The sequence below is a fragment of the Lepidochelys kempii genome, chromosome 7, assembly GCF_965140285.1.
Source record: "Lepidochelys kempii isolate rLepKem1 chromosome 7, rLepKem1.hap1, whole genome shotgun sequence".
Taxonomy (NCBI): domain Eukaryota; kingdom Metazoa; phylum Chordata; order Testudines; family Cheloniidae; genus Lepidochelys; species Lepidochelys kempii.
In genome coordinates this window covers 84632580-84656111 of record NC_136386.1, presented here as the reverse complement: position 1 = coordinate 84656111, position 23532 = coordinate 84632580, and the positions used below count along the sequence as shown (strand labels likewise).

The 23532-nt window shown below is 43.9% G+C and overlaps 2 protein-coding genes across 7 annotated transcripts in view; both read left to right on the top strand.

Moving 5' to 3' along the window:
- Positions 1–23532, top strand: part of PALD1 (phosphatase domain containing paladin 1) — a 193058-nt gene that overhangs the window by 166021 nt on the left and 3505 nt on the right. For all 6 annotated transcript variants that reach the window (XM_073353587.2, XM_073353590.1, XM_073353589.1 and 3 more), the window contains one exon: positions 2633–2788. In XM_073353587.2, coding sequence (XP_073209688.1) covers positions 2633–2788 — 156 coding nt within the window. The remainder of the gene's footprint in view (positions 1–2632; positions 2789–23532) is intronic.
- On the top strand, positions 14012–15720 carry LOC140915147 (uncharacterized). Its single transcript, XM_073354724.2, has 2 exons — positions 14012–14610; positions 15200–15720. The coding sequence occupies exons 1-2, from the start codon at positions 14205–14207 to the stop codon at positions 15718–15720; spliced, it is 927 nt and encodes a 308-aa protein (XP_073210825.1). The 5' UTR covers positions 14012–14204.

Here is a 23532-nt window from a genome sequence, read left to right as displayed (position 1 = left end):
AGTATGGAAACTAACTCAATGCGAGCCAGGATTGGGGCTCACATTTCACAGTGTCCTTAAACTTTAGAAGGTGGTTAGGCTACGTTGTCTTTTGTTCCCATGGATGCTTTTGAAGCAGCCCATGATTTAAACACGAGTCGTTTTCTTTATTTTCTACAGATAGCAGAAAATGAGAGTTTTTTTTGTAGGTAGCCTGCTGTGCGGTGGGGTGGGCTGGTTGACGTTCACGAAGCCTAGGGCTTTATGTATATAGAATCCACTTGAGAGTGTTCCTCAACTTCATTTTTTGATACAAGTGTTGTGCGATCACTTGTTACATTTGTTGTTGCCAAGGAGACATCGTGTGATACCACTTTAAAAAAAGAAAAAACAAAACTTAAATTTGTTGACTCCTCAGCTTTGTCTCTTCCTGTCTTGGAGAGACATAATCCTTTAAGAGAGGAAAAACTGATCACAAAGTACTTTTTTTCAACCGCATAATAGCCTGTCAAAAAATGGGTGAGCCGAACCAGGACAGGCACTTGATAGGGCAGCAAGGGAAGGGATATAGTACTTATTGAGCAGGGAGATTTGTCCAGTAAGAACATAATGGCTGACCTGGTCAAGGAAAGCAAGGATCCTTCTACAAGGATTTACAGGGATTTATACCAGCAGTATGTGGAAAGACCAATGAGAAATAGTGAGAGAATCCTTGGACTGGGGATGCTGTATAATAGGCCAGAACTGCTGTGCATTGTGGTGTGAACAGAATGTGTTCCAGGAAGTAAAATCTACCTGGTGTGCAGTAGTGCTGATGAATCACAATAACATGGAAGAGCTTCAGCAAAAAAATGTGAAACTAAAAATAAACTGTACTTGAACCTTCCTGGAGCAAAGAGGAAGCAAAGACTTTCCACCAGGGTCTGATGTGAGATCATCACATTCATTCAAGATTACAAGATAGATATTGTCCTAAATGTCATGGCTTTTATTTACCAGGCTGTATCTGACTTCTCCCTCATTCTTGTAAACATTGGTTTGCCCTATGATGGAAAGGTGAGATTGAAGAGCTGGCTCAATTCTTCTTCCTGGGCATTTGGAGACTGGGGATGGTGGATAAATTTGTGCTCATGTAGGAATATTGTGAGAAACTCCTTCAGGGGGACTTCACTGACAGACAAGATGATGTGAGGAAAGGCTCATAGTTTTATGCAACTTGTTCTCCAATGTGATAGATTCTTTATGGCTTCACACCTCCCACCAAATTATGGGGACTTCTACTTGGAGAAAGCCTCACAGGATTGTCAAGGTTTCTTCCCCACTCTGAACTCTAGGGTACAGATGTGGGGACCTGCATGAAAGACCCCCTAAGCTTATTTTTACCAGCTTAGGTTAAAAACTTCCCCAAGGTACAACCTTTGCCTTGTCCTTGAACAGTATGCTGCCACCACCAAGTGTTTTAACCAAAGAACAGGGAAAGAGACCACTTGGAGAGGTCTTCCCCCAAAATATCCCCCCAAGCACTACACCCCCTTTCCTGGGGAAGGCTTGATAATAACCCTCACCAATTGGTACAGGTGAACACAGACCCAAACCCTTGGATCTTAAGAACAATGAAAAATCAGTCAGGTTTTTAAAAGAAGAATTTTAATGAAAGAAAAGGTAAAAAAAAAATCACCTCTGTAAAATCAGGATGGTAAATAGCTTACAGGGTAATCAGATTCAAAACATAGAGAATCCCTCTAGGCAAAACCTTAAGTTACAAAAAGACACAAAAACAGGAATATACATTCCCTCCAGCACAGCTTATTTTAAAAGCCATTAAACAAAAGAAAATCTAATGCATTTTCTAGCTAGATTACTTACTAACATTACAGGAGTTGTAAGGCTTACATTCCTGATCTGTTCCCTGCAAAAGCATCACACAGACAGACCAAACCCTTTGTGCCTGTCCCCCGGCCCAGATTTGAAAGTATCTTGCCGCCTCATTGGTCATTTTGGGTCAGGTGCCAGCGAGGTTACCTTAGCTTCTTAACCCTTTACAGGTGAAAGGGTTTTGCCTCTGGCCAGGAGGGATTTTATAGCACTGTATACAGAAAGGTGGTTACCCTTCCCTTTATATTTATGACGATACCAATGGATTTTAAAAGGGGAATATCTCAACTGTAGGAATATTTTTAAAGGGGAAGAAGACTTTTTTTGCAGTAGATCTTTTGCTAGAAGGGAGAACCCCTCAGTGATGGACTATCTCTTAAAAAGTAGAAGGCATTTTGATCGTTGTGGAATTGCTGAACTGAAAGCCTAAAATGTTATAATAAGGGGTGCCTTAAGTACAGGCTGAGATTCCAGTTACTAATTTCTTAAGGATTCCCCCAATAAACTAAAGCTAACTGTACTCTTCCCTTCCAGAGAAATAGAAAGAACCATCTAATGTCATTGTGATGATATTCCTTGCTCTTGACTATTCTGTTCAGATGAAGAAATAATGTACTCTTATTTCTTATAGATATCCTACCCCTCCTGTTTACATCAGCTCAGAATTAGGCCCATGGTATATAGATCTTTGTTTTCAGTGCATTCTTGTATGTGATGTTCAAATGGAATCCGTGATGGTGACTTTGAATCATTCCAATTATGTCATCCTTCATTTCAGGGGAAAACAGCCAAGGAAGAGAAGGAAATGCGGACGTTGCAACTGCGGAGCCTACAGTATTTGGAACGATACATCTATCTGATCCTGTTCAATGCCTACCTGCATCTGGAGAAGAAGGACTCTTGGCAGAGGCCATTCAGTGTCTGGATGCGTGAGGTAAGAATTCTCCTAGCTCCCACAGTTAGCACTTAGGAAGAGAAATCAACTGCATTGAGTGTGTGTTAATGGGGCCTACACTCAATCCTGCATTTGTATTAGAGAGGAAATGATGACTGGCTCAGGCAGCTGGTTTTTCTGATTACCAGTGTGTTCATGACCAAAGGTTTCACCAAAGCAGTATTTCATAAACCTGTTCTTCTCTCATGTTTGCAATGGACCTCAGAAATGGCTCATCTTTGTATATAGGGTTTATATGCTAGCCCATCCACAAATCAAATTCAGTTTGGCTGAATGCCGAAAAACTATTGCCTGGAAGGGGAATGGTGATTTCTGAATACGGAAAAAGACCCACTTGACCTACTGTATAGACTAGGCGCAGACCAATAGAATAATTTTCTCCAGTCCTTCCTCTTGGTCCACTTCAACCAAATAAAGAAGCCAAATGAAATAATTTAAAACATGTTTCAAATTTATTGCTAGTGACACAATTGCTTTATCAGGTAGTATCAGCAATACACAATCCCACTATACAGCAACACATATTGGTCCTTATCTGGATAGAAATTGTTAATGTAAATGAAAAAACCTTTTAGGTACATGGGAGGTAAGCTTCCTATCTGAGCTAGTGAAGTGTATACTTGAAAAACTTCCATTAGAATGTGTGCCCCAGAGTGTGGGTGCTTAGCTGAATTTATCCAAACCTTTGGTCCCATTTCCCCACAGTAGGCCCTAGTCAGCTGCACCTTCCACTCCAGCTGCAGAAGTAGTCCTGCCATTGCAAGTGAGAAGGGGCAGGGATGATAGGGTGAGTGTAAGGACTTCCCCCAATTTTCTCCCTCTAAGAAACTTTATGAAAACCTCACAAACATGTGTGTACTTTGGGTACATTCATTTCAAGGGATTGTGGTGGTGGTTTAGGCTGGACCTTGGGTTTTGTTTTTGTTTTGGGGGTTTTTTTTGGGGTGGGGGGGCATTGTTTTTTTATTTTTAACTGAACCCTGCTATGAGGTTCCAGTGACTAGTAGTACATATAATAAAGTAATCCTGCCATTTGTGATAAAATTACCCAAAAGAGCAACTTTTTATTTGTTACTTGTGTTTTTTACTTTCATCCCCGGCCACGTTTCTACTTCCTCATTGTCAACAATTGCTCACAGCCACTAGCTCTTCACCTTGCCTCCACTCAGAGTTTTCACAGAAAGAAACACAAACCTCCTAGAAACTGTTCACTTGCAGTCATATGTTGCTGTAAATCCAGAATGGGTTGTTGCCACTGCAATCCTGGATTTACTCTCATGGAAAACAGCTGTTTTCTTCTTTTGAGCCATTGTTCACAGGATGTCCTGATTAGTATCTGAATGAGCACTTGTGTTATGATGTCCAATTCTGTGTCACACCATTTGCGTCTTCATGTCTTGATGCAGTGTCCTGATAGGGTGATACAGTATGATCATATCCTCCGATAACTTTTGGGCTCTGCAGTTATCCTGTAGCGTAGGTGTGGGACTAGCCCATGAATCTGAGGATGAGTGGTAATTCAAACACATGAGACATGACCAAAGAAAAAAACTCAAACCCTTTCAAGACAGTTTTAGACATTTCAGCTGGTATATACAAGTCCCATTTCTTTTGATCATCCAGAATCCTGCTGTGAGCCTGAATGTTTGGTATTGTTTAGTGTGCTGGTAAGATGGCAAGTGGACCTTTTATGGAAATATCCTAATTTTAAATTGGATCTCCCAAGCACTGCTGCTGCCTCAGTTTGATTCATTCAAACAGGAGGCTTAGGGACCTCCTAACTATTTTGTCTTCAGTCATGTTTAAAACTACTGACTATCTATTTAAATAGCAACATTTTGGGCTGGAAGGAGAGCTTGCAGCCAATCTAGTTCCTCCACCTATCTGTCTGCTTTGCTGCCCTATAATGTTTTTTCCCAAAAAATGCCTGTTTCAATTTCACTCCTGTTTTGAGTATTCCCAGTTACATCCTCTCTTCCTCCCTCTGATTGCACCTGTTCTACATACTAAATATTCCTGAACTCCCACAAGTCCCTGCCGTTTTTTTATCTGCAGTTCATGCCCTCTTTTTTGGAGTCACCCTGTGATACAGTCCAACCTGTGATCCATCCTACACTTCAATTTAAACCTGAATTAGATTAACTGAAACCTATTCTGGGCAGCTGGCACTGTTTACATTGTTAGAAAAACAGAAGGCAATTATGGTTTGGCAGTGCATGGATTCCATGAAATTTCCCTTCTTTACTTCTCTTGCCTCCACATTGTAGCCAGTTCATTGCCCTTCTAGACAAATAGGAGGGGATGGCATTCATTTTAGTACCCATCAGCATCATGCTTTGGTCAGTCAGAGGTCACTGCTGAGTGACACTAGTTACCCCCCTCCCTGCCATCATCCTATCTGAGATGAAGTGCATCACAGCAGTCGCAAGCTCAGATCGATGTGAGAAAGTTGTGCCAATTTATTGAAGGTGTGATTTTTTTAAAAAACTGATTTAGTTAAACTGGTGCAAAAGGCTATATGCATGTTCTTACTCTGGTGTAAACCAAGCTTATTTTGGTTTAGCTTAAAATGGTTAGGAATCAGTGTAACTAAACCAAAACAAGTGTGTCTACACAGGGTTTTGCACAAGTTTTATTATATCACTTTTTAAAAAGACATCTTCTGTCATTGCCACTGTTCAACATCCTAGCACTGGTACTGCAAGATTTCTTGATGTTTATCACCAGTCCAAATTCCTGGCATCACTGGGACGATCAGTACAAGTGTAGAGATGTGAAAAACAGAAGCCACCTTCTTTTCCAAATGGCCTTTGTGGGTACCTGGAAAATTTGATCTCTTTGCTGCATGTAAGGTTGTTGACAAATTCGAAGGTGTTCAGAAAAGAACTACATAAATTATTTGAAGTCTAGAAAAACTGCCTTTCCAAAGCACCTCAGTCTATTTAGCTTAACAATGAGATGGTAAAGTGATGCTTTGATCACAATTGATAAGTACTACCTGTAGAGAAAATTTCTGATAGTAGAGGGTTCTTTAATTTAACAGACAAAGGCATAACAAGTTCCACTGTCTTGAAGTTAAAGCAAGACAAATTCCGACTAGAAGTAAAACATTGAGGGTAGTTAACCATTAGAACAGCTTATGTAGGGATCCGGTCTCTTCTGTCACTTAAATCTTTTAATAAAGTTTAGGTATCTTAAAAGATGTGCTCTAGATCAATCAGAAGTTATGGGATTAATGTAGGAATCACTGTGTGAAATTCTATAGCCTGTGTTATGCAGGAAGTCAAATTAGATTATCTTCATGTCTCTTCTGGCCTTAAATCTATGGATGAAATCCTGGCCCCATTGAAATCAATGGGAGTTTTGCCATTGACTTCAATCAGGTCAGCATTTCATCCTGTGAATCACTGCCATTATGACATTGCTCCTTCCTCCCTGCCCACTGCACAATTACCTTGGAAGAAGAATTTTGCCTTTACAGTTAAATAATGAGTATTTTTCTGTTTCTTTATTAACCCGTAGTTTTACCATAGTACAAATCTGAAAGCAGTATCACCCATTGTATTGAAACATATGACTCAGAGCTCATGTATATGTTTACAAACTAGAGCCTCGATGGGGCTGGGATATACAAAAAGTGCTCCATTCAAAAATTCTCTGGGTGGTGTCAAATGAAAGTAAGTAACTAAGTGAAGGTGTCCAAGCTGAATGCATTAATGTTCACACCTAGACCAGCTCTTAAAAGGTGACCTAGGAAGGGAAAAAATTGGGCTTGTGCTCTCCTTACTGAATTAATGCGATGAAAGTCTGAAAGCTTTTGTGTCTAGGAGGGACGGGATTGAAGGAAATGGCAAGTTTGTGCTTTTTTAGCCTCCCCTGCCCGCCCCCCGATTTTGTTTAAGCATTAGAAATTCAGGTCTTGTCTGCCCTGGCAGACTCTGAGATGACTGAAGAACTGGTGAAATGACATCACAAAAGTCAAGTGTGTGAAAAGTAAGCAACTGAGAGGTGAAGGGAATTTTAGTCAGTGTTTAAAACTTTCACTAAAATGTTCTCAGTTGGGAGGTTTAAGTTACATTCCTGTGTCTGTATTTAGACACCTAAATAAGTGTATAGATTTTCAGTGGTGCTGACCACATAACAGCTCCACTGAGATCCATAGGAACTGCTGAATGCTCAGCACCTTTTGGAAAATCTGGCTTCTGATTTAGGTACTTAAATAACTTTAGGCCCCTACTTTCTTTTAAAATTTGACCTTTTAAATTTTTTTTAACACCTATGTAGGATCAATGACTCATGAACATTTTGGATAAAGAATGTCTCTTTATTAGTGTCAAAAACTGCACCCTTTCCATTAGGTGTTTGAGTCACAGTAACCATACTGTGAGAGCTAGACTACACTTAAGACAATGCAGCTGTACCACTGTAGTGCTTCAGGGAAGACACTACCTGTGCTGATGGGAGGGCTTCTCTTGTCAGTCTAGGTACTCCGCCTCCCCGAGAACCAGTCTGTCCACTGTCCACCCTGGGGGTTGGGTAGATTTAACAGTGTGGCTCAGGGGTGTGGATTTTTCACACTGACCTAATTTCCTAGTATAGACCAGGCCTGAGACCCTAGAGGGCTCTTCAGTGAGGGAGAGGCAGACTTGCAATCACTGACATTTCTGAGGTAAAAATCAAACAGAAAAAGAATTATTTAATATCCCCCCCACCCCCCAAAAAACCCCAGAAAGTTAGGCTCTCCCTTACTACATCATAACGATGTTAAACATGGGTACAAGCCCTTTTTTTTTTTTTTTTTTTTTTTTTAAAAAGAGCAAACTTTTGCAAATCGCCTTGACTCCTAGTCAGAAGTGATTATTCCTGGTGAACCTTTTGAAATTATGAAAACCATCTTTGGAAGTAGGGAATGGACAATATAAATAATAAATTCATCCCCACTCCACAAACTAGACCAAACCCTGCACTGTCTTTAGTGCTGGGACATAGGTTTCTGCATCTGAAATATCAGGGTCCCTCTTGGGGAATGATTATATTCCAGTGGTAATTGCCATGATTGAGACAGCTGCTGTCAGATGGAAACAGCTGAAGGGTATGCATATATTGTGAAGCCTGTGAATTCTGGACTCAGATTGCTCCCATCCTTCTCTCCCTTTTTCTTTCCTCCTTCTGCCTCTTAGCTGCCATGGTTTCTCTGCATGGGGGAGATTTTTGCTGGAATTCACCAGTGTACCTTTTTGTTCTTTCCTGCTGTCTCCGTGCACTGAACTTCAGAACGTCTGGCTTCTGGGTTGCCGTTGATGTGTTAATCTCAGTTCATGGTTTGGTCAGATGGACGTGCACAGAAAAGAATGGAATTTATGTGTATTCTTGATAGATTATGGCTGATTTGTCAGCTTTTCCAGCTTTGATATTTTGCTTGCTCTTTTTTCTTTTCTGAAGTGAGTTTAGCAACAGTAAGAAGAGAATTTGTTCATATATGTTCTAGAAAAAGTAGCAGGAGGGAGCTCCCCTCCCTGGGGTAATAACTGGACCACTTTTGCCATCCTTACCAACGGACAGTAGAGTGAAAATCTCCCAAGTAATCTTATGATGATGATTTGATGATGTCACCACTAAATCAGCTCCTTTGCCTCTAAGGGTGCAATGGGAGGGAAACTTGTTGCAGGGATATTTCTGCTACCGCTGGTTGAGTGCTTTTTGGACTAAGCTAAAGGAGATGTAGCATATTTTGATGGTGGGAGTTACTCACTAACTGGCTTTTGATTTATAGCAAGGACTTCCATGAGAAAGTTTGGGATGGATACAGGCTAGGATGTGGGGATAATTAAAGTGTTTGTCCCACATTTTAAGAGCTAAGAAATAATAATATACATTATCTTTGTGTGACCATAATGGCAGAGAGATCTTTGTTGTGCAGGACCATGTTATCTGACTCTTGGATCCGGCAAATCTGGAGTTTTCTGGTAGCACCACAGCATCCTGCATTAGTGAGCCGCTTGGGAGCATCCTGAGCTGTTTCCTTCAAGAGTTTGAGCAGATATCCGACAACCAGACACCACTCTACAATAATCTAATATAGCCGGTACTCCTAAGGGCCCAAACTCGCTAACCTCAGTTTCTCATTTTGTGTATCTGGGGGGTCATGGTCACAGCTAGCATGGAGGGCGGTTCAAGTCCCACTCTCCCAGGATGGTGTGGAAATATGGTGTGTATTGTATCTTAATTTTGAAAACCTGAGGATTGGATAGGAAGGAAACTAGGGACCCATCTACCATACAAGTACAACCAGGTGTTTGCAAATATTCTGTGAACACCTTTATCTGTTAGATGTGTTCGTAACAATTTGTGGCCCCACAACAGCATTTTTCACAACACAACCGTGTATCATCTGAGTTTGTGCATCCACACCTACACGCTGGTTAATAATGTTTACACCTGTGCATTCTGGGAAAATCTGAGCAGCTATCCTATATTGCCTCAGAACATGCACAGAGTGGTGTCAGCAACACATGCAGCAGTGTGCTCTGGGATGTCCTGCCTAACTGCTTACACAGGCATAGGTATAGGGTCTCATTCACATGGCAAAACAGGTTACAGGAACACAAACATATGCTGGCTTAGGCCCCTTGCAAGGGTGAAACATGGTGAGTTGCCATGGTTACAAACTGAGTAGAGACTAACCACTAACTGGTTACAAACAGTTAAAAATTGTATTGCAGACAGAATTTTAATCATAACTTTGGGGTGATGGGGTTTAGCAACACCCCTGTTTACCTCTTCAGATCATGGCTTGGGGTGTGTGTGTACATAAAATGTTTGTAACATGAATTTCCATTTCCTCTGTGCGCTTTTTCTGCTGCTTCTCTTTCCTGGTTTATACATCTGGCAAGTATCCTTAGAGGTTAATAGCTTTCTTGTCCTGGAAGTAGTTTTTGGATTAAGATGATTTTATCTTTTGTCTGCTAGGAGCTTTGTTAATGGGGCCTTGCTAGGTTAACTTTCAGCACACAGCATAGGTGTACCCCCCTTCCCTCCCACCCATAAAACAACGCACAGTAAAAAACCTGAACACCCCCCCCCCCCACACACACACAAATGTTACTGTTGAAAATGAATCCCTGTAGTTTGAAATGGTTTGGCTATTTGTACCTCTCTAAACAAACAGAACAGGAAACAATACAACTCTTCAAACAAGTCTGGGCTGGGTCACGTCTCTAGGGGATGAGGTCATGTTGAGGAAATGAGGGAGATAGAGTGCAATCCATTAAACTGAAAGAACGCTTGTTGGAGCAGTGAGGCAGAGACAGGCTGCTTCTTTCTTTTCTCCCCCCCTTCCCCTTCTCTCTTTTTTATGAGGTATTAAACTGCCCCTTGAAAGCATTCTCCTCCTCCCCATTATTCCCAGGCACAAAGGGCTTTTTGAGGCTTCTCCTTTATCAGGAGTTTGGCATCTCTCATATCCAAGCAATCAGCTCTTTCTGTGCAGCAGTCCTACTCATTTGACGCAGGGAAGGTTTTGTAGATGCATGCAAAGGTTGGTTGAGTTGGTGCACTCTCCACATCTCTCAATACAGAGATTAAACTTGTTTGTGTGGCGTGTAAGGGGGTGGAGGGGTTAGCTGAACTGCACATTTGTACAAGCTCTGCAGAGGTGGGCAGTCCAGGAAGTCCCAGTGCACTTAAACATAAAATTCAAACAACAACATTTCATTTGCCTAGAATTAAGATTACTTATGTGCAACTCTCAGTAACGCGGTCAATGAAAATCAAGAAAATCACTGGTCAAGGCAACCTTCCTTCAAGTTCTTTAACCCTCCACAATCAATATTTGTGGGAAGTGTAAGGGAGCTCGCTGTGGAAATGGGGGGTCTGGGTGAGCGTTTGGGTGTTAAAGGTTCTTAGATGTCCCCCATCACTGTAGAATGGGCATGGATCAGCGTTCATGTTGTGCTCCCAGTCAGTACCTGGCCTGGGCCAGGAAAGCTGATGATCTAATCAGTGGACGAAATTTGGGAATGGATTCTGGTCACGTGCCACCTGAGGCATGTTGCGCATAAGCTAAGAAGACTGTAGAATCAGAGCGCCTGTAATACCAACATTGATGCGTCCTCCGCACATGTGACAAATGCTCTGTTAACATCTTAAACTATCACATGATGCTCAAATCCTACATCTTAAACCCAAGTTAGAATTCTTTTCAAAAACGTAAATGATGGCTCCTAGCCGCAGGAGCTGAAAGGGAGCAAACTCCATTCTGCTTCCTTGGCCAGCTTAATCTTTTGGCATCCAGGTGGTCAGACTTCCTATGGTGATGTAGCATGATGGGATGTCATGAATTCTGCCAGCAAGAGTTAACTGGGACAAACTAAAAGGGTGATGGGGACAAATATGCTAAATATGAAGCAGCATATTTGTCAATTCTCTCCCTCCTCCACTGTTTTCTGTAGTAGACTGTTGTTCTTGCTTCATGCAGTTGTACCCATTGCAGTGTGAACGTACCCCATTGCACTTCTCACCTGGGGAGTTTAAAGCTAAAAAGTTAAATATTCTGGCAAATTTCAGCCGTCTCCCATGTCTCAACCCTTCAAAGGCTTGATCATAAACTAACTGAATGCGTACTGTACATGAACACAAATCAATTCTGAATGCTTCTCTGTAGTGAGGCCTAGTCTGAAATACCCTCCCTCTATACAAAGCCATAGGTTTTTTTCCTCTAAATGCACTTCTTTATAAAAGCCACTGTTCTATTTTTTTAAGGACTTACTGGGTCCCAAAGACCCTTTTCATAAGCAGAATTCATTGTATAAGGAAGAATAAGCTTGATTTGAACAGCATAAACTCTGAGTCTGAAACTGTAAACCACAGGTCTAATTTCTCCAGGGAGAAAATACAAACTCCATTTCTTAAATGTCATTCATACGTTTTATTTGTGTGTGTGTGTGTGTGTGTGTGTGTATATATATATATCATATATATATATATATATATAATATAAAATATACACTAAACTGTCTATAATGAGCCACACCAAAACCCTGGATCCAAGCAGCCTGAACTTTGGAAAAGTTCTGATCTGGAAAGAAACATCATAAATAAATGTTTTATTAATTTATTTGGATTTATACAAATCAGACATTAGAAAAACATACATACTCTGGTCTCTTTGCTTCATATTAACAGTACAAATACTACACCAGCAAAACTAAACCTAGCAACTTGACCCAAACCAGAAAATAAAATAAAAACTAAAACTACCCAAGTCCCAGCCCTGAACACACCTTTCCCTCCTTGGAACCTGGGAAAAGAGATTAGCTTTGCAGTATTCCCTGAAGGCTAACAGATTCAGGCTATATTGGTGTAATGTGGTTGCCTGTGCCTTAAGGGGACAGTGGCCTGACACTGGCCAGCCCCATACAATTAGCCCTGCTTGCCACACCTGGGATGGAGTGTGGGGTTTAATTAGTAGAACCAGCTGAGTGTGAAGGAGCTGATTCTCCTATGATCAGCAGCAGGAAGCTGCAGAGAGAGAGAGAGAGGTGCCCTGGGAGAGAAACAAGAGTGAAGCTGGAGTGAGAGACTTCAGCAGAAGTTTGTGAACGCAGGGATTGGCTACTGGGCACGAGGAGGCTCTAATAGGGGACTCTGAGGATATGTCTACACTGCAGTTAAACACCCATGGCTGGCCCATGCTGGCTGACTCAGGCTCACAGGGCTCAGGCTAAGGGACTGTTTAATTGTGGTATAGATGTTCAGGCTTGGATTGGAGCCCAGACTCGGGGACCCTGTGAGAGGGAAGGGTCCAAGAGCCCAGGCTCTAGCCTGAGACCAGAACATCTACACCTCAATTAAACAGCCCCTTAGCCCGAGCTCTGCAAGCTTGAGTCTGCTGGCACGGCCAACCCTGGGTTTTTAATTGCAATGCGGACATACCCCGAGAGTACGTCTGCACTGCTATTTTAAGCCCCAGGACGTGATCCCTGTGAGCCCCGAGTCAGTTGACTTGGGCTCTGAGACTCACAGCTGAGTTTGTTTTGTTTTTTATTTTTTCCCCGTGTATATGTACCCTTAGTCATTCAGGACAATCCAGGGAGGGTATGACCTGGGAGACCCCAGCAGGAAAGAGTGGAAGTGTGGATTTGGGGAAGATTTTAAAACTTTATTTTGGGTCTGATTTTGTTGTTTTAAAAAATCCAGTCCCAAAGAGGGGTGTGGATGAACCAAAGAAGAGTTGTTTTGATAGTTTGGTTGTAGGGGCCCTGAGCTGAAGAGGGAAACCGAGGCAGGGTGCCTACAGAGTGATGCTAGGCCATAAGAGGGTGCTTGGGAGGTGTCCAGCCCATTTACAATTGGACTGGGATGTACTGAATTCTAAAGTTCAGAGCCATCCACAGAGAAAGCTCTGTCAGCTGCTCCACTTTATTAAATTAAAAGTGTTCCAAACTGAGCACCTCTAATTGTAACTATGGTGATATCACGCTGGAAGAGAGACCTTATTGTTAGTGTACATGTGTGCATAGGGCTCTATACATTTATAAAATCTTGTCCATGCATCTGTGGTGCATCTCAGTTGCACCTAGGCATCAAATACCAAAATAAAATCGAAGATGCAGTGTTTGCAAGTGACATGTACTCTTCAGCTGCGGTAACTTAGAGTGACATTCGATTTTGGGCTTTGAATTACCTTTAAATTTTGTGCAAAATATTGTTTTAGACGTTAACATTGAAGAGAGACTGGGAAGACACTAAATTTGCACCTAAAGAGCCTCAGTACAGTGAAAAAGGATCTTCCAAGATTAAGCAAATAATGAGGAGGCAAGTGAGGTGTACATAGGTGGTGTTTAGTTATTGAGTCATTCTGAGCCCTGGTCTACACTAGGACTTTAGGTCGAATTTAGCAGCGTTAAATCGATGTAAACCTGCACCCGTCCACACGATGAAGCCCTTTATTTCGACTTAAAGGGCTCTTAAAATCGATTTCCTTACTCCACCCCTGACAAGTGGATTAGCGCTTAAATCGGCCTTGCCGGGTCATATTTGGGGTACTGTGGACATAATTCGATGGTATTGGCCTCCGGGAGCTATCCTAGAGTGCTCCATTGTGACTGCTCTGGACAGCACTCTCAACTCAGATGCACTGGCCAGGTAGACAGGAAAAGAACCGCGAACTTTTGAATCTCATTTCCTGTTTGGCCAGCGTGGCAAGCTGCAGGTGACCATGCAGAGCTCATCAGCAGAGGTGACCATGATGGAGTCCCAGAATCGCAAAAGAGCTCCAGCATGGACTGAACGGGAGGTACGGAATCTGATCGCTGTATTGGGAGAGGAATCTGTGCTATCAGAACTCTGTTCCAGTTTTTGAAATGCCAAAACCTTTGTCAAAATCTCCCAAGGCATGAAGGACAGAGGCCATAACAGGGACCCGAAGCAGTGCCGCGTGAAACGTAAGGAGCTGAGGCAAGCCTACCAGAAAACCAGAGAGGCGAACGGCCACTCCGGGTCAGAGCCCCAAACATGCCGCTTCTATGATGAGCTGCATGCCATTTTAGGGGGTTCAGCCACCACTACCCCAGCGGGGTTGTTTGACTCCTTCAATGGAGATGGAGGCAACACTGAAGCAGGTTTTGGGGACGAAGAAGATGATGATGATGATGAGGTTGTAGATAGCTCACAGCAAGCAAGCGGAGAAACCGGTTTTCCCGACAGCCAGGAACTGTTTCTCACCCTGGACCTGGAGCCAGTACCCCCCGAACCCACCCAAGGCTTCCTCCTGGACCCAGCAGGTGGAGAAGGGATCTCCGGTGAGTGTACCTTTTAAAATACTATACATGGTTTAAAAGCAAGCATGTGAAAGGATTAATTTGCCCTGGCATTCCCGGCTCTCCTGGATGTACTCCCAAAGCCTTTGCAAAAGGTTTCTGGGGAGGGCAGCCTTATTGTGTCCTCCATGGTAGGACACTTTACCAGTCCAGGCCAGTAACACGTTCTCGGGAATCATTGTACAACAAAGCATTGCAGTGTATGTTTGCTGGCGTTCAAACAACATCCGTTCTTTATCTCTCTGTGTTATCCTCAGGAGAGTGAGATATCATTCATGGTCACCTGGTTGAAATAGGGTGCTTTTCTTCAGGGGACACTCAGAGGTGCCCGTTCCTGCTGGGCTGTTTGCCTGTGGCTGAACAGAAATGTTCCCCGCTGTTAGCCACGGGGAGGGGGGAGGGTTGAGGGGGTAGCCATGCAGTGGGGGGAGGCAAAATGCGACCTTGTAACGAAAGCACATGTGCTATGTGTGTAATGTTAACAGCAAGGTTTACCCTGAAAGAGTGTAGCCACTGTTTTATAAAATGTGTCTTTTTAAATACCGCTGTCCCTTTTTTTTTTCTCCACCAGCTGCATGTGTTTCAATGATCACAGGATCTTCTCCTTCCCAGAGGCTAGTGAAGATTAGAAAGAAAAAAAAACGCACTCGTGATGAAATGTTCTCTGAGCTCATGCTGTCCTCCCACACTGACAGAGCACAGACGAATGCGTGGAGGCAAATAATGTCAGAGTGCATGAAAGCACAAAATGACCGGGAGGAGAGGTGGCAGGCTGAAGAGAGTAAGTGGCGGGCTAAAGACAGGGCTGAAGCTCAAATGTGGCGGCACCGTGATGAGAGGAGGCAGGATTCAATGCTGAGGCTCCTGGAGGATCAAACCAGTATGTTCCAGTGTATGGTTGAGCTGCAGCAAAGGCAGCTGGAGCACAGACTGCCACTAAAGCCCCTGTGTAACCAACCACCCTCCTCCCCAAGTTCCATAGCCTCCACACCCAGATGCCCAAGAACGCGTTGTGGGGGCCTCCAGCCAACCAGCCACTCCACCACAGAGGATTGCCCAAAAAACAGAAGGCTAGCATTCAATAAATTTTGAAGTTGTAAACTTTTAAAGTGCTGTGTGGCGTTTTCCTTCCCTTCTCCACCACCCCTCCTGGGCTACCTTGGTAGTCATCCCCCTATTTGTGTGATGAATGACTAAAGAATGCATGAATGTGAAGCAACAATGACTTTATTGCCTCTGCAAGCGGTGATCGAAGGGAGGAGGGGAGGGTGGTTAGCTTACAGGTAAGTAGAGTGAACCAAGGGCCGGGGAGGGGGTTTCATCAAGGAAAAACAAACAGAACTTTCACACCGTAGCCTGGCCAGTCACGAAACTGGTTTTCAAAGCTTCTCTGATGCGTACCACGGCCTCTTGTGCTCTTCTAACTGCCCTGGTGTCTGGCTGCATGTAACCAGCAGCCAGGCGATTTGCCTCAACTTCCCACCCCGCCATAAATGTCTCCCCCTTACTCTCACAGATATTGTGGAGCGCACAGCAAGCAGTAATAACAGTGGGAATATTGGTTTTGCTGAGGTCTAAGCGAGTCAGTAAACTGCGCCAGCGCACCTTTAAACGTCCAAATGCACATTCTACCACCCTTCTGCGCTTGCTCAGCCTGTAGTTGAACAGCTCCTAACTACTGTCCAGGCTGCCTGTGTACGGCTTCATGAGCCATGGCATTAAGGGGTAGGCTGGATCCCCAACGATAACTATAGGCATTTCAACATCCCCAACAGTTATTTTCTGGTCTGGGAATAAAGTCCTTTCCTGCAGCTTTTGAAACAGACCAGAGTTCCTGAAGATGCGAGCGTCATGTACCTTTCCCGGCCATCCCACGTTGATGTTGGTGAAACGTCCCTTGTGATCCACCAGAGGTTGCAGCACTATTGAAAAGTACCCCTTGTGGTTTATGTACTCGGCGGCTTGGTGCTCCGGTGCCAAGATAGGGATATGGGTTCCGTCTATGGCTCCACCACAGTTAGGGAATCCCATTGCAGCAAAGCCATCCACTATGACCTGCACATTTCCCAGGGTCACTGCCCTTGATATCAGCAGATCTTTGATTGCGTGGGCTACTTGCATCACAGCAGCCCCCACAGTAGATTTGCCCACTCCAAATTGATTCCCAACTGACCGGTAGCTGTCTGGCGTTGCAAGCTTCCACAGGGCTATCGCCACTCGCTTCTCAACTGTGAGGGCTGCTCTCATCTTGGTATTCATGCGCTTCAGGGCAGGGAAGGCAAGTCACAAAGTTCCATGAAAGTGCCCTTACGCATGCAAAAGTTTCTCAGCCACTGGGAATCGTCCCAGACCTGCAACACTATGCAGTCCCACCAGTCTGTGCTTGTTTCCCAAGCCCAGAATCGGCGTTCCACAGCATGAACCTGCCCCATTAGCACCATGATGCATGCATTGGCAGGGCCCATGCTTTCAGAGAAATCTATGTCCATGTCCTGATCGCTCACGTGACCGCGCTGACGTCGCCTCCTCACCCGGTATCGCTCTGCCAGGTTCTGGTGCTGCATATACTGCTGGATAATGCGTGTGGTGTTTAATGTGCTCCTAATTGCCAAAGTGAGCTGAGCGGCCTCCATGCTTGCCTTGGTATGGCGTCCGCACAGAAAAAAGGTGCGGAACAATTGTCTGCCGTTGCTCTGACGGAGGGAGGGGTGACTGACGACATGGCTTACAGGGAATTAAAATCAACAAAGGGGGTGGCTTTACATCAATGAGTATTTCAGGCAGGACTTCACGGAGGGTTCCAATAAGAAATGGTTTACCTAAGTAATTGTTCTTATTGGAACAAGCAGGTTGGTCTGGCCTCTGATTGATGCATGGCTAGATTTACCTCGCTGCACCTTCTCTGTGAGTGACTGCAGTGTGACCTAGAGGAATGAGTCCCCTAGACGGGGGAAGCAAATGAGTACAAAACAAATCTGGTCTATTTCTTGTTTTGATCCACTACATCTATCTTTTACATCTTTGGCTGGCAGCAGACGGTGCAGAAGGACTGCAAGCCATCCACATCTCATGGCTGCTCGGCAGAAGCTGGTGCAGTAGGACTGCTACCCATCCTCATCTCTTGCCTGCCTGGCAGAGGATGGTACAGTAGGACTGCTAGCAATCCGTATCGCCTGCCTGCTCACCATAAGATGGTTCAATAAGAGTGACTGCAGGATTAAAGAGAATGACCTGGTCAAGTCACTCCAAATTTAGTCCCTGCGCCCATGTCTGCCCATGTGACCTGGTCAAGTCACTCCAAATACCAGTCCCTGCTGTTGTGGCCAGGAGCACCTCGGACATGACGATGACGGCTACCAGTCCTACTGTACCGTCTGCTGTCACAAGGCAATGGGTTGATACTGCTGTGTAGCAATGCAGTGCCACATCTGCCAGCACCCAGGAGACATACGGTGACGGTTACCTGAGCGGGCTCCATGCTTGCCGTGGTATGGCGTCTGCACAGGTAACTCAAGAAAAAAGGCGCGAAATGATTGTCTGCCCTTGCTTTCACGGAGGGAGGGAGGGAACGGGGGCCTGACGATATGTACCCAGAACCATCCGCGACAATGTTTTAGCCCCATCAGGCATTGGGATCTCAACCCAGAATTCCAGTGGGCAGCGGAGACTGCGGGAACTGTGGGATAGCTACCCACAGTGCAACGCTCCGGAAGTCGACGCTTGCCTCGGTACTGTGGAAGCACTCCACCGAGTTAATGCACTTAATGCACTTAGAGCATTTTCTGTGGGGACACACACACTCGAATATATAAAACCGATTTCTAAAAAAACGACTTCTATAAATTCGACCTAATTTCATAGTGTAGACATACCCTGAGCGATGTAAGAAGGTAAAATAGAGTGGGCAAAGGGAGTAGAGGGGGCTGGGACTCTCTCTGTCTCTCTTTTTTTTTTTTTTATCTGTGCATTGAGATTAGCCTCTCTCTCATTTGTGTAGGCAGTAAGTGGGGAGTCTCTGGCTTGTGTGTTGTGGGAAAACCTCCTCCCCTCTCTGTCTCAATTAGCCCTGCTAATTCATATTGGCATGTTTGATCTTTTCGGAATGAGATGAAAGGGGCATCTGCCAACTCTGGTTACAATCAGAGCCTGCCCAATCTCGATTGAAGGGACTGTGCTGGAAAAGGACATTCATCACTTTGAGGGGAGGGAGGGGGAAGAGAAAAGCGCCACGAGTGCCCTGCCCAAATCAGGGGTGTAGAATGCAAGGGGAGGAAGGAATGTTATCTGCACTGCCTTACCCAACATTCTCTTCGAAAACAAAATCGGAGTTGAAATGTGCTCTGCTGTGTTCAAACTGAAATAGCTGAGGGAAATGGCACCTCATTTATTTCCTTGTTTTCATTGCCAAACAGTGGGAGTAGGGAGGGAGAGGCAGCTTAAGTGCTTCTAGTGCCCTGAGCAAAACTGAATTACAGAGCTAGTCTTGCCCACCCCAATGCGTGGTTAGACATGAGAGAGTATGAAGCAACAGATCTTTGCTGACTAACGAAGCATTGGGATTCCACTTCAGAGGTGCCAGCAGAAGCCTCTTTGTGCTCTTAGAGCCTTTTTAGACGCACAAGTTGTATAGTTAAAGCAGTACAACCCCGTGGTGTGGCTCTACCAGTAAAAGCTGCTTTATAGCTATTCTTGTACAGGCAGGGGAACAAGCTATACTGGTATAAGTTACCTTTGTACAGATAAAACTGCGTCCACACAAGGGATTGTACCAGTATAACTCTAGTGGTATAAAATCATACCCCTAACCAAAATTGTACTGTTGGTACAATTTTATAAAACGTATACCAGCATAGCTGTGTTGGTCAGAAATGATGCTGATGTCTCCATCTTCCCATAGCGCTCTCGCCATCAAGAGTGTCTAAGCTTTTTCTGCCTTAAATGTTCCTACATGGAAACTGGAGTCTGCACGTCATTTAATTCTCTGCCCTTGCATTTGCCTAGAGGATTTCATTATTCCTAAAGCACCCTTAGTGGATGGGAGGGATGGCATTGTCTAGTCTGGAGTACCTTGTGCTATTGGCAAACTGCACTCACATCTGTGATTTTTTTTATACTAATATTTAAAATTTCCCTTGCCTTTGCTTCCTTTCCACTCTTAAGGGGCTCTAAAGTGAGAGGTTCAGTCTGTGCCCTGGGGATTCGTTTAGAATGTTTTTTGTTTTCCTGGCTCATAATGCCACCTGCAGTAGGCCATTTCAGGCATCATAAAATGAGGGGGTTCAGCTCACAAAGCTAGAGAGAGGAACAAGGTGCAGTAGCACCATGAGCCCCCTCACCACTTACAGCCACTAAAAATTCCACCGCACTTTTGAAGAGTAGTGTGTTAACCCTGGTGTCCTGGCCAGATTCCAGCCTGGGTCATTACACTTTCTGAGGCCTGATTCTCCTTTTACTTACAGTAGTAAATGAAGTTACACTGTGAGAGGAGAAGAAGGCCCTTCCTGTCTAAAGTCCCTCTGTCATTTCAGTTGGATACAGTATTCCCCCCCGCCCCAATATTAAGTAGCATCACTTAAATAGTGGCATGATTCCACATCAGAAGTGACTCTTTACAGTGGCAGGTGAATGATCCCTGTATATTACCTCTGTAAAGTGCTTGAGATGTTTCAGAATGAAAAATGCTATATAAATATAAGCAAGGCCCTAGGTCCGATGCAGCAGGAAGGCAAGGATTCAGGAGTGTCTTCCCAAGCCTCCCCATGCACTGTAATGAAGTACAGAACAGGCTGTACGGTATACCTTATTTTTGCGTTTGATATTACATTAATGTTGCACTACCCGTACATATTCAGTGTGCTGCTGATTTTATTTTTATATTGATAATGCAAGAATGCATTGTGGAAGTTATGGGGATGAGGAGGAAGCTGAGAGTTTTGGTAGCTGTATAGGGGACAGATGGGGTGGGAGCTAGTAATAAGGAGAGAGATGCACTTCTTCTTTCTCTTCTGCCTTCTAGACAGGGGTGAAAGTCACTTTAAATTTGGGGACGGAGAACGAAATTCCTCATTTCCTACTCCAGCAAACATCCACTGCATCCTGGCCTACTCTCTGCTCTACTCCCAACAATGGAGAAGAACAAACTAATATGTGTGAAATAGTTAACAATGATGACATATAACGTACTTTCATTAGGGTTCAAAGTGAGATGGATGGGAGGAGTTCACACTTCAAAGTTCTAGTTGCAACCAGTGAGCAGTTTCAGGCGGGTCTGACTGCATTGGTAGATTCACTTTACGTTTTGCAGGCTTTCTTTGTGAGCATAGCAAGTAGAGACTTAATTTTTTAAAAACAAATGAAAGCTGAGATTCTGGAGCCAATTCAAAGAAAAAGCTGCCCTGGGTCCAGGGTTAGCTGTACCTCAGTTCCCTTTCTGGTCTCTCTAAATCACCCCCTCAGGGGATAAGCCTCTTGCTCTGTTTTGCATGGCAAAAACTCTTCCACCAGTTTTGCATGGCATTTTGCCGTTCTCCCTCTCTTAGGGGCTCTGGTTATGATACCTTATGCACAGCAACCGCTTGTCTCACTGCAAATCTGATTTGGTTCCAGGCACCTGCGTTTCTTCCCTTTGGGAATCTGTGACCAGTGCCACTGAACAACAGCCTTCTCAAAGTATTTTTATTTAGTCGTTGGGACAAAGCATTAAAGAAACAAAAAAAGATTTTAAAACAACTAACAGCTGACACACACATTTAGTCTCATTACAGGAATAGAACAGACCCAATTCACATTCTCTTAAACCACCAAGATCTTTCTGTGCATGTCTGTCTCGCTCTCGCTCTGACTGGTTCCTTCTGACAGGTTCAACAAAGCGCCACCCTCCCTGTGTGGGGCCTGGGTCAAATTACCATATTGCTGAATCATTTTTTTGTTTATGGGCCCAGGTGTGAAATATCCTGGTGCCTGACAGTTGGTTTTTCCAGTCAATTGAGCATGCAATAGGGCCTCTCTGGGAGAATGCCCTCTTGATGGCTGCTGCAGTGTTTGGACAGTTAGATCCATTCAGTCTCAATGGGTTGTAATCCCCAGCCTGATGTCTGCCTGTCTCCTGTGGGTGAGTGCGTTGGAACTGTCTGCTCTCCTTTGATAGTCTAACACACCGTCTTAGAAGTCAAGCACATAGAGCACATTATGATTACAGACTGAAATGAGCAATTGATAGAGACACTTTTGGACACATATCATCACAGAAGGACAATTATGTGACTGATTACATGGCCATGTAATCACATTATGCAGGAGGATCTGAATACAAGATGGTATGATGATCATCATTTTCAGCACCTTAGAGTACAACGAACCTACTGATAGGATTTAGAAAGAGGGTTCTAAAGTGATATTTACTGTCTAAACAGTAAGGAAACATCACGAAGGATTGACCTAATGCTGACCATTATTGAAATGCTTTTTGGCCTGTTGAATTTTGGCAAAGGGGAAAGTTATGAAAAAGTCCTTATTTTATTCATGTGCAAATGAGTGCCCTCTACATTATAGAATAAAATGGCAGCTCCTCTGCTACACTCTTCAGTAAATCACTAATTAGGTGCAAGATTGGCAGCTAGCTTCCCAGACTGACAGCAGCTGGATGGGAGAGACAGAGACAGATGAAGGGTGTGTGTGAAAGTGGAAGTTCTGGGAAAGGATAAGATCAAGTCACTCAGAGCATCCCAGTGCTGAATTAAAAACAGGCATTGAGACAGGAGCTCAAACAAGCAGCTATTTATTCACTGCAGCAGCTTTGTTAATTGAAACACACACTGGGCATGATTCTCCTCTCGCTGAGATCAGTATAGAGGGCTAGAGGTAAACTTACCTGTTCAACTTAACTTCAGCATTTCCTGACTGAGTGGTTCACTTTGCACCCTTAACATTCTTTATTGTGTGGGGTGGCATACAAAGTGCGGAATGTGGTTTATGTGTATATAACATCTTCAGTAAGAATCCTGATTACCAAACATCTGAGACGTCTGATCTCACTGGTTTGGTAGAACACTTCTCTCTATGCCAACCTCTGTCTCTCACCAAACTGTGCAGTCTCTAAATCGATACTCTTTCTTTCTTAAGACTGACACATGCTGGATAACTTCCTATATGAGTCTTTATCTTCCCGCTGAAACCAAATTACATTGTGTGGATGTGGCTACACGGCAAACCTTGTCTATATTCACTGTTATAGCACCTTTCTCTAGATAGAAGCTTACCGGTTGTTTTTTCCTGAGTACTACACTTGTAATGCTTTTGTTGCCTGTGTAAGTGCTGAGAGCATCTGAAAATCTTTTTTTTTTTCAATCGGTGTATAGGACCATGCATAAAAAGTGAGCTATCCAATAGCTTTTTATTTGAAAGATGTTGACTATTTATCTAGTTGACAACCCTGGGATGCTACATCAGTTATCGTCCATCCCCATGGATAATACAGAGCGCTTCCCCTAATGAAGAGGCTGTCATGCATTATCAGGCTGCAGGAGCTGTCTGTTCAGAGAGTCCAGGCATTAACAGAAAAGGAATTGATTGTAACAGGACTGTTTCCTTAGCATGCCCACAGCAAGGGCAGTGTATGTACACTATTTAAATCTGTCTCCCTTCCACCCCTGCTCACTTCACATATCCATGATGGGGGATGGTTGAGGCTAAGCTTGAGGTACTTCAGGGGAGGCATGTGCCTGGCTTATGGATAAAAGGAAGTCTTTGGGCTGAAGTGCTGTCAGTCCCTCTCTGCCCTTTCATAAGCACTACATTTTTAGCAAAAACAAGGCAACATTGTAACTTTTCCAGAACTCCGCCAAAGCTAACAAACCCTGCAAATGCTAACACAAACAGTTAAAAAGTGGCTTATAAAATGTTTAA